General features: G+C 37.0%; 1 protein-coding gene across 1 annotated transcript in view; it reads left to right on the forward strand.

Moving 5' to 3' along the window:
• LOC106877697 (protocadherin-23) overlaps positions 1–12420 on the forward strand; it is a 111859-nt gene that overhangs the window by 19535 nt on the left and 79904 nt on the right. Inside the window, exons 7-11 of the mRNA XM_014926651.2 lie at positions 1523–1693; positions 3263–3385; positions 6281–6442; positions 7979–8154; positions 11923–12052. Of these exons, the coding sequence (XP_014782137.1) occupies positions 11936–12052 (117 nt within the window). The 5' untranslated portion in view covers positions 1523–1693; positions 3263–3385; positions 6281–6442; positions 7979–8154; positions 11923–11935. The remainder of the gene's footprint in view (positions 1–1522; positions 1694–3262; positions 3386–6280; positions 6443–7978; positions 8155–11922; positions 12053–12420) is intronic.

Here is a 12420-nt window from a genome sequence, read left to right on the forward strand (position 1 = left end):
ATATATATATATATATATATATATATATATATATATATATAAGCATAAAAGTATGAAAATGCACGTCCATGCACTTTCACTTGATATCACCATCATCATCATCATCATCTTTTAATATCTGTTTTTCTGTTGTCATGAATTGGATGGTTTGACAAGATCTGATTAATCGAAGGACTGTGCTGAGTATCTATGTTTGCTTCGGCACTACTTGTACTGCTGGATGTCCTTCTTAGTTGCACTTAGCTTAGCCTGTGCTCTTTTCCCATGGCTCCAGCACTCCGTAGGCATAACACAAACACGAACTTCTAACTTGTTGTCTCTTGTGGTCTCTGGGTGAGACTTGGAGCCAACTTGTACAAATACAAAGCAAAAGTCAAACAAATTGTTGTGACCCAACAAATAATAATAATAATAACAAAGAGGAATATAAAGGAAATTGGAAAAGAGTGCCCAGTAGAACTATTACAAAAGGTTTACCTCCTTGACACAACCAGAATAATCAGGAAAGTATTAGATAAATGAAAAGAACAGATAGCATGGTACTGTAGGCTGTAGGCAGTAAGCCCGCTATGTATGCAAGATTCCAAGAGTTCCAACAAAACCTGTGATAAAAAGAAATAATATTAATAACAGTTTCAAATTTTGCCACAAGGGCAGCAATTTTGGGGGAAGGGATAAATCGATTACATTGACCCCAGTGTTCAACTGGGGCTTATTTTATCGATCCTGAAAAGATGAAAGACAAAGTCAACCTTGGCAGAATTTGAACTCAGAACGTAAAGACAGACGAAATGCCACTAATTGTAAGCAAAGTATGCCCACCTTGGATAACGATTCTGTCAGTTTGCTGCCTTAATAATAATGATGATGATGGTGATCGTGATGATGATGATGATGATAGTATTTTATAGAGAAGGAAAAGAACTTATTTCAACATTTAAATGAGACATTTAAGCCATTGTTTTGGTTTGGCTCAAGTTTAGTCTTATTCCTGGTAGGATTTATGGTGGTAACAGATTACTACCAAAAACCTTAAGTTTTCAGCGGTCTTTCAAGTGCTTAGAACCCTCCTGATAATCCTTGCTGTCCCTAAGAGACAAACTTTCTGTAGGTGCTCTACCGGCCATTCTATTCCAATCTCCTTCAGCCATTTGTCTAGATCTTAGCTTACTGTTCCCAACGCATCAATTATTATAGGCACAATCTTTACTGTTTGCAGGCTCCAAATTCTTCCTATTTCAAATTTTAAAGGAATCTACTTTTTTCCTTCCTTTTTCTTTATGATCCTGGAGTCAAATGGGCATGATGAGCCAATAAGTAGCTTCGCTTTTCCTTATCCATAATCATTATCATTATTACTACTATTATTATTATTATTATTATTATTATTATTATTATTATTATTATTATCATTATTATTATTATGGTGATTTCTTTTATAATGAAAATAATAATGATTTCTTTTAAATAGTAATTAATAAAAATAGTAATGATAGTAAAATTAATTTCTTCCTACTTTCAGGCTTTCAAGAAGGATAGAGAGAACGACACATTTGATGAAAGTTACCTGTTAGTTAGTATTCTGAGAGGCAACGATGGTTATCCTACTATCATAAACACACCTTCTGAGGTAAACATCACTGAAGTTTTGCCTATAAACTCTCCTGTGGTGCTTGTGCAGTCCCACGACGATGTAAGTTTTGTCTGATTTTTTACTTAGATTTTCATTGGTTCTTAATCTTCTCGAATTTCTTTCTTCAGTTCTGTGTCTAGTTGCAATTGTTGTTGTTTAGGCCTCAGGACAGACCTGGTTGAACAAGCAACTTATGATCAAATGCATTTCAGTCATGACCATCTTACATTTTTTTTTTTCATTGAGGACTACATTTTTTTCAATGTGTGCTTTCAGTTTTTGAAGGATGCGACTTGAGGTAGATGTGGCTTCTGTTTCTAGTAGGCTGGTAAATTTGCAATGGCTTCTTTATTGTTTTTTTCAGCCTTCAGTTAAATTTGGGGGAGAATTTCTCTCTTGGGTTGCCCTGTGCATCACTTTAATTGGGGGTCACTTTTAGTGGTCACTTGGGGTTGATCTAGAGATCACTTTCATTAGAGGCTGCTCAGGGTGACTCCTGAATCAGTTTTGCTGGAGATGACTCAGGACAGTCCATGGATTGTTTTTGTTTTTTGTATGATTAATATGGGACAGACTGTTTGAGTTTTGTCATTATTGCTGTTGCCTCACAGAGGCAATGACAAGTGACTGAGACCTTTGGCGATACTCCATGCCTGAGAAGACCCATCAAGCCAAGTGAAATTGTGGCCGATGCACAACCGGCACTCATGCCAGTAGCATGTAAAATGCACCCTTCAAATGTTGGGCAATATGCCATGCTTGAGAAGACCCGTCAAGCCAAGTCAAATTGTAGTCATGGCTATTGCCAGTGTCATGCTGGTGGCACATAAAAAAGCATTTACTACACTCCTGGAGTGGTTGGTGTTAGAAAGGGCATCCAGCCATAGAAATCAAATTGGAATCTGGTGCAGCTCCCCGGCTTACTAGTTTTCAGTCAAACCATCCAACCCATGCCAGCATGGGAAACAGACGTTAATTGATAATTGTTGATTTGTTGCGGTTGTTGTTGTACTTACAAGTTATGTGGATCAGGTCAGCAAAAGTTATTTTTTATATTTTCTTGACAATATACACAGATTCTTTGACTGAGTGAATAATCTTTTGGCACCAAAAATCGACTGTAGACATTGTATTTAAATTAATTCAGTACAACACACATTCTGTATTGCCTTTGTTCCCCACATTACCAGAAAGATTTCTGTTTTTTTCAATGGTTTAGTCAAAAGGAAGAAGGGCAGCACCCTTAATCGATTTTCAATGCCTCCAACATAGGGACAGTGGGAAGAAGGTCTCCTCTAATCAAAGACCTGAACTGAATGCTTCTAACAGAATAAATGTAAAATAAATGGTTTCCTTGTCAGTTTGAACAATGAGTATTCCAGTTGTTCAACCTGCTGAATTAACATAAAAGTGGTTGAGTGTTCCAGGGACACTTGTTACCATTAACATAATTCTCAGACAGAATCAACATGACATAGTATGTGTCAAAACTGGCCCTTTGAATTAAAATTACTGTAATTGAAAACTCAATAAAGTCAATCAAATGTGACACATTTATTTACTATCTTTTACATTATTTCTTCAATATTTAATATCCACATCTCTCTCTCTCTCCCTCTCTCTTTCTAGGATGAATTAACATACCATTTCGATGGAAAGTATCCAATATTTCAAATTCACAAAGATTCAGGTCTAGTAACTCTGAGTCAACCTATTCAGCAGCATCTTGCAAGCTTCCCTCTGACTCTCAAGGTAAATATTCACCAAACTACAATTTTTCATTTTTTTTAATTAGAGCTCTTTCTTTCCTTCCTTTTTTTTTTTTTGCTTAATAATTATTTCTAGGACCTCAATGTAGGTAGCAGAGTTAACTCTAAGACCTTGTGGAAAGAAGTAAGGAGGCATCACATGTCTTTCATTGCTGGCAACCCCTAAAACCATGACAGTTGCAGGAAATTTTGTATACATAAATAACACTTGGAACTTCAGAAGGGTCTGCACATAACCATCTGTCATTTCTTCTGTTAACTTTTTGATCTTGGTCAAAGTTTTTCTCGTTTGAGAAAAATCAAATCAAATCTTCTTCTACTGAATTTTTCAGTTTTTATAAGAGCCTTTTAGATTTGATGTAGTCAATTTTGTTTTTGCTTTTTCTGACAAATTGACCTTTTCTCATCATACAAGACTTATATCTGATGTCTTCGAGGACAACATTTCTGACTGTTCTTTCTGACACATCGAGATCTTTTGCAATTGACCTCATGGACTTTCTGGGATTGTAATCAATGGTCTACTGAACTTGTTGGATAAATTCAGGTCTTCTGATGATTTCAGGGCATTTAGAATGCTTTTTATACTTTGATACTGGTGATACGTTTCCATCTTCAGTCTCTAGCTCCTTACAAACTTTGTAGACGAAAGATCTGGCAACTTTTAAAAATTGAAATATTTCTAAATCGCTATGCTCAGCCTTTATAAACACAATAACAGCATGCCTCTTCATTTCTTGAGTAAGCTGAGGGTCTGCCATTGTTATTTTCTGAAATAAAGATTTTACAGAGTTAGCGAAAAGTGCAGCAATGACACAAAAAAGGTATGTCCTCAAATGCTATACATACCCTGTATATATATATATATATATATATATATATATATATATACACATACACACACCTATATCTATCAATCTAGCTATCTATCTATATTTAACTAGTTTCAGCTCAAGAGCTTTGGTCATGCTGGGGCACCACTGTTAGCCTTACTACACTTACACTAAACCTCCGATATATAGCATATGGTGATTGAGTGGGGTTTGATGCTGTTGTCCTCATCTGCATTTCTTGATGCAAGGTTGGTTTATCCAGAACTCTTCACAGGAGATCCAGTTTTGTGTTGACAACACCTACATTCACCCCTTGTAGGTCTCTCAGGCTTTTTGGGGAGGATATTGAAGAGCTGTGGGCCCTTGAAATGCAAACTGTTGCAGTATCTGATTCTGTGTCCTGGTGACAATGTTGGGATTTTTGGTACTATGCAGTGGTACTCCATTCTGCTGTTTGTGTAATTTACAATGCCAAAGTCCAACTTCTCTGCATTAAGATCTGAAATGTAAGATCTTCTCTACTCTGATGAAGGAGGCTCGTCTCATCCTATGTTAAGTGCTGTTCTATGTTAAGTGATATGTCTCATCCCATATTAAGTGGTATAACCGCATTTGTGATGGACTACATCTACCAACATCATTATTAATCGCTGAGTCCACAGTGAATTAGCCTTCCTTGCAGCCAGGATGATACTGATGTCTGATTGGGAGATTGGAGCATATTTTCGAGCGAAGATTAAGGCTTTGTTTAAGAGAATTGGTGATATTGATGAATAATAATTTAAGATGTCATACTGAAGGAAATTGGTGTGTTGTTTATCATGAAGAGAGTGAAACCAAGTGATGACGTCTCCTGTGCAATTCCAGAGTGGAAACGTAATGTTAGGTCTAACAAGGGGTAGAATACAGTCAATAATGCATTTACTAAGCCGGATTTATTGTTGCAGATGGGTCTCATGGAAAGCTTAGAGTAGAAGTTGGGTTTGTGGTCCTTCAAAGTGAAGTGGGGGAGGGTTTAGGTGTAATGTGGTTGAATTCTCTTTAGTAAATTTAGATCAGTGATGAGCTTACATCTCTATATGCATGTTTATAATTTGTGTTTAGTTTCTTTGAATTGGGATTAGTATATATTTTCAAGGAAAGGGAGTAAAGATTGCCAGTTTTGTCTGAAGAGACGTGCAGGTGTGGTGAAATCCTTATTTTAGATGTAATTTTGGATAGTTCTTTCTGGAAAGCGTAAGTATAATTAGAGAATTTAATGTTTTTTAACATATGTAGTAGATCTTTCTCAAAATTAGCCAATACAGAGTTTGGAGGTGGGTTTTTGTGGGACTTTAGGTTGTGTCTTTTTCATTAGAATGTTTGGGGTGATTAGATCTGAGGTCATAGTATTTAGCTCTCTTCTCTCTGCCTTCACTATTTCAACCTTTAACTCTATAGCCTTCATATAAACTAACACAAAGGTCATCATTCACATACTACCTAAACCATCCCTTCCCTTCCTCCCACCTTCACTGGCTTTATTATTAACCCTAACCCTGAATTCTATTTTCTCCTCCCACTACTCTCTATCTAACCTCCCCCAACTCCTCTTTCTAATACACTTAGTTCTCCATGAAATCATTCCATCTTTAAACTCCATTTTGTCAACACCTCAAATGTAAAATTTTTTCATGAAGACGGCGAGTCTGATGATGGAAATCAAAATTACATTCATTATTTTGGACCACCAAACCCCCAGAAACTTCTGTTGCACTTGTAAAACTGTTATTATTCAACCCTTTTAATTCTTGATATCATTTATATTCTGTGTAAGTCAGACTTTTTTTTATATGTATACATATGTACAGTTATTGTATTAAATGTATTTAATATGTTTTGTATATATTGATTTGCCCATCTTGCTTGTCCTTACATTTACTCCTCCACCCATGCAAGTTCAAATCTCTTGAGTACTACAAAGTGTATTCTATACAGAGAATACCTTTAATCTCTAATTTTCTTTTGTGTCTTTTCTCTTTTCAATGTCAATGTTATGGTTAAAGGTTTATGCAAAGGAAAACAACACAAATGAGGGACATAAAAGTCAAACACATAATATAGTTGTGAAAGTTGTTGATGAAAATACACACAATCCAGTCTTTGCAAACACATCATATGTATACAATATTCCTTTGACAACCAAGGCTGGACAGATCTTTGCTACAGTGAGTATGATTCATTAATTTTTCTCCACTGTTTCCTCTCTTTGTTTTATTCTTCTCTTATTGTAATATAAATTACCTTTTGGATAATAAATTAATCCTTTTGTCATTATTATCACCATTATTATTTGTATTATGTGGGAGGTAGATTGGTGATATCATTAGAGCTTCAAAAAATGTGCCCTATAGTATTTATTGTGGCTCTTTATGTTCTGTGTTCAAGTCCTGTCAAAGTCAACTTTGCCTTCCACATTTCTGGGGTTGATAAAATAAAGTATCAGTCAAGTTTATTTTGCCTTTAGCAGAAAAGATTATTATTATTAAGGTGGTGAGCTGGCAGGATTGTGAGTGTGCTGGGTGAAATGCATTGCAGGATTTTGTCCCTCTCTACAGTTCTGAGTTCAACTTTGCCTTTCATCCTTTCAGAGTCAATAAAATAGGCACCAGTTGAGTACTGGTATTGGTTCTAATCGACTTACTCCCTCCCCCGAAGTTGCTGGCCTTGTGCCAAAATTTGAAATCATTATAATCATTATTATAAGTAGTAGTAGTAGTAGTAGTCGACATTTGCTAGTTTCTGGCAGATTTCTACTGCATCACCTGCAGCGCCTGTGTTGCTGAGTTGTGTGCAGCATTGTGTGTTGCTCTGTTGTGCATCTCACCTGTAGTGCACATATTGTTGGGGTGGTTTATTTTAATAGATATTTACTACACAGAGTGTGTTTTGTGTTTGTGGATTGTTTTATTTGGGCTGTACTAATGAATTGATAGTGTCTTGCATAGGATGTGGGTTGTTCCCAGCAGGGCTGGGTATAGCTTCTATGGTTTTTTATTTATCATACCCAATGCTCTGATTATTACTGGTATTGTTTTCACCTTCATGCTCCACATCTTGAAGATTTCAATTTCAAGATCTTTGTACTTCAACAGTTATTTCATTTCTTTTGGTCAGAAGAGGCTGCAATGTCTATCAGTAAGCAGGTATTTTTTTTTTTTTTCCCAGTCTTTGATTATTATGTCTGGATGATTAGCTTTGATTTCTTTGTCAGTTTGAACAGGCATGTCCCAGATGATTGTGCCCTGGTCATTGTCATGTACCTTGTTTGCTACATGTTTATATCATTCCTTGTTTGTTTTTATGTTGTAGTGTTGGCATATTCTCCAGTGGATAAAACTACTTACTCAGTCATGACTGAATATATATATTCAGATTTGGTTATTACTGGACAACCATAGATAAAGTGGTCAACTATCTCATGCTGGTTGCACATTCTGCAATTGGTGTTAGACCTTGTTTCCCTTATTTCACTTTTATAGGTGTCTGTGGTCAGGCGTTGATCTTGTGCAGCAAGTATCAATCCTTCCATTTCTGCTTTGACCTTCATTGCCAGGGGCTGGTAAAATAAACTATCACTTTATGTACTGAGGTTGACAGAATTGCTTATACTCCAATACAAAGTCTGTGTCCTTATGGCTTTCTGAGAAAATATTATCATCATCTTATTTCACCTCCTCTGATCTCTTTTCTATTGCAAACAGATAACAGCCACAGATGAGGACAAAAGTATAAATGGCAAAGTAACTTATGAGATAATTACTAAGAATGTCCCCTTTGAAATTGATTCAAAGTCTGGCAATCTTTCTGTCTCTGGCCCCTTGCCAACAGACAGTTACAACTTTAATGTCATTGGCCATGATGGAGCAACTTTTCCAAGGTATTTTTTATTCTTCATGTTTACTTTTTGCTTCATTTCATTATCTTAATTTTTAAAGAGGTTTTTTTTTATGTGTAATCCTTTTTATGGAAACACATTGACTTCGTTTCAATTTATTTTGAAAATAATGAAGTATTTAGTAAAATAACTTTCACATTATTAAGGAGCTGGTTGTTAGTAAGACTAACAAAATGTTAATTTTTTATGTAAAAAAAGAAAGCAAAGTTTGAAGGAAATATTAGTCATTTTTCATACTTTCTAGGGGTAAGCAAATAGGAAATAATAGTTGCTACCCAAGGACAAAAATCATGTTCCACAGTGTAATTTAACATATTTTGATGGATACTTTTTATTTAGGTTTCTTTAAAACAGGAAGTTTGTATCAAAGGACCAAGGACAGCCTTGGGTGGTTTTGCTATTTATTGCAAGTTGCTCAAGCTGCTATGAATATAACAATACCGAGGTTCCTTCATTAGCCTGTCTGTTTGTCATTGTTGCTATTGCTGTTATTGTAATAAACAAATTTATGGAATATTTATATCCACATGTGTGTATATGTATATATGCCCATAACAACAAGCACATGGTAAATATATATATATACACACACACACACACACATGGGTAAGTAAATAGATCTTTATCAGTTTTGACAACGGAACTGATAAAACTGTTCAGTCAACTGAACTGAATACAGTATAAACGGTTGAGTATTCCAAAGACACAAGTACACATACACCTTCATTGGTAAGTTCACACATACACTTATACAGATATACACAAACCTACATGCATACATACACATAAAGATATATTGACACACATACATAGATACACAATGATCCACAAATGCTCACACTCATACATCATCATCACCGTCATCATCATCATCCGTTGTCCATGCTGGCATGGGTTGGATGGTTTGACAAGAGCTGGAAAGCTGTGGAGCTGCACCAGATTCCAGTCTAATTTAGCATGGTTTCTACAGCTGGATGCCCTTCCTAATGCCAATCACTTACAGAGTGTGCTTTTATGAGGCACCACATGGGCACTTTTATGTGGCACAGTTTAGGCGCTTTTACATGGCCCCTGCATGGGCACTTTTATGTGGCACTGCATGGGCACTTTTATATGGTACCATCATGAGTGCTTTACACCACCAGAAGAAGGACCAGTCTTAACACTTCTGCTGCAGAGTGCAGATCTCCTTGAGTACAGCAAAGTGCCAGGCATCTCGGTCCTTTGTCACTTGGAAAATTTAGTGTCCTGAAGTCGTTCTTCAGTACTTCATCCCAGGTTTTCCTGGGTCTCCCACCTGTACATGTTCCATCTACTTTGAGAGATCAGCGCTTTTTTATGAAGCTGTCGGCATCCATTCACTTCACATGACCAAACCAGTGCAGTCTTCTCTCTTGCACACAACAACCCATTCCTCTTATGCCTAACTTCTCTCTCAGAAAACTGGCACTCTGTCAAACATGTACACTTACATTACACATCTAGTGGAGCATTCTACCCTCATTCCTTTCTAACCATCACATGTCCTTTGCATTCAGGGTCCACATCTCACTACCATGTAGAATCTCTGTCTGTGTAATGCATCATACAATCTTCCCTTCACTTACAGAGAGAAACCTTTCATGGCCAACAGAATTTCCTCCATCCTCTTCTTATTCTAGCTTTCACACTCTCTGTGTATCCTCCCCCACTACAAATTTGGTTGCCTGGGTGGCAGAAATTATCAACTCCCTGTAATGAGCCACCAGAACATTTGAAAGAATTAATTTCCCAAGTCTCTATAGTTCTTATGGATCCTGTGCATCTTCCACACACAAACATTATCTTCTCTGATAACCTTCCTCTTATTCCACTGCAGCTCTTGTGTGTCCATAGCTTATATTGGGCACACTGTATGGAATTCCTGTCTACATTTTCTTAGAAATAATCAAACAGAGCCCCACTTACCTGATGGAGATAGGGTCCCATCAGTTTTGCTGCTTACTAGAATGTTAGTCTTTGCTATGTTAACCTTAAGGCCCTCAGATTCCGGGTTTTGCTTTCACACATAGAATTTCTCATCTAACTCTGATATGGAATCTGCTATGAGGGAAAAATCATCAGCATATAGTAGTTCTGAAGGGTTGCTGGTCTTGAATTCCTGTTATGGCCTGAAAAACAATGATAAAAAGGAGTGGACTAAGGACTGATCCTTGATGAAGCTCTACTTGTGGTTGACTCTCACCTTACTGAAGCATCTTTATCTGTGGCCTGTACAACTTTCACCAACCACTCGTCTTTCCTTTACCTTCTCAGAGCCCACCATATCACACAGTGGGGTATGCTATCAAAGCTACTTCTAGATCAAGAATGTCAAGTGTAATAGTTTATTCTTAGCTAAGTATTTCTCTTGCACTTGCCTGAAAATAGCGTCAGTTGTGTTTCTTCTTTGGATGAATCTGAACTGCATTCCTTGTAACCTAATTCTGCTAATTTGCACATACATATATACTGGCATGTATATGCATGCAGACTCACACACACACACACACACATATATCATTAAAAGTATGAAATTGTATCTTTGGAATGATAATTTGAAAAGGAGGAGCAGCATCCATATCTTTTGTGTGAATTTTCTGTTTGTTTCTTATATAAGTTGAGCACACACATACATGTATTACCAGAAGTAATGCAAAAATGGGGCATGGCCCTTTATTAATCGACACAGGTCATTCAAATTGCTAATGTTGTTAGAGTAATTCTTTCTCCATACAAATAGTCTCCAACACAAGCCATACATTGATGCCATTGTTAAACACAACTCTCAAACCCTCTTTGTAAAATATTCAGGTGTGCACTCTTGTATCCACTTCTTCATAGCCACTTTCATCTCTTCAGTTTCATCAAATCATCATCCATGAAGGCTTTCCTTCATTGGATTGAACAAGTAGAAGTCAGAGGATGCCACACCCAAGTTGTACTGTGGATGGGGGAACCGCTGACCAGCTCAACTTGGGAGTTTCCTGATTTGTCACCAAAGACATGAGCGGTCATGAAGTGTTATGATGAGTGTAAACTGTTTCAGATTGCTGTTCGGTCTCTTCCTTCTAATGACTTCTCGAAGCTTCTTGACTTTCTCAGTGTCCCACTTGCTGTTCACAAGTGCAGCCTTTTTCCAGAAAATTAAGAGAATCATGCCCTTGCTATCCTCAAAAAACAATCACCACGATTTTCTGTGCTGATTTCACTCTCTCTCCCTCCCTAACTCCCTCCATCCCCCCTTTCTTATTCAATCTGTGGAATACTCACCCACTTAGACCATTCTTTTATGAGTAAGGATTCAGTTTATTGGACAATTGTATGCTTATCATTGAAATCCTCCACATTTTACAAATAAAAGAACTAGGCCATCTCTATGGTAACAGACCTAATGCAGCAGTACCTCTTTTCACTTAAATGGTTTGATCTATTTCTGCAACTTGCTTGACAAATGACAACCCTGTATCAATGCAGTTCCTATATTCAGTTGAGTGGACTGATCCATAAATGAACAGGTTCATTTATGTAACCTTGCTTTCAATTTAGTGAACTGAGCCATTTCAGTGATCTGCAAGACACGCTTAGTTCAGTGATGACAGTAACAATTTATGGGACATCTCACTGCTTAAATGGGGATCTGGTGTGAGTTACTCTGACACCCTAACCATAACTCATCCACTCTATTTTATTTTCCTCCTTGTTTTTATGCCTTCAATTTATTTCTAACAGATCCACTGTTGCTATGGTTACAGTGAGTGTAACATCAGTCAATCGGAAGCCAACATTTTCCAAACTCACCCCCAAAAGTCTTGAAATACTTGAGACAACTGCACCTGAAACTATATTAACAACAATATTGGTAAGTGTAATGCTTTAATTTCATCTTACTATCTACCACCTACAAAGCTGAGGAGAAACCCACAGTGAAGTAAAGCCCCCCCCCCCCACATCTGGGACAGTGCAGCTGTTATACAGAGATCAAATCGAAGGAAAGGCGACTCGTTTGATTACAGACATGCTCTATTTTCTGACTTTGAAACATGCATTTCCTTCTCTCTGCCTGTTCTGCTGTCGTACCTATGACCTCTGCTCTTCAGAATTCAATCACAATTTACCTATGACCTCTGCTCTTCAGAATTCAATCACAATTTACCTATGACCTCTGCTCTTCAGAATTCAATCACAATTTACCTATGACCTCTGCTCTTCAGAATTCAATCACAATTT

Source organism: Octopus bimaculoides, chromosome 22, assembly GCF_001194135.2.
Source record: "Octopus bimaculoides isolate UCB-OBI-ISO-001 chromosome 22, ASM119413v2, whole genome shotgun sequence".
In the NCBI taxonomy this organism is placed as follows: Eukaryota; Metazoa; Mollusca; class Cephalopoda; order Octopoda; family Octopodidae; genus Octopus; species Octopus bimaculoides.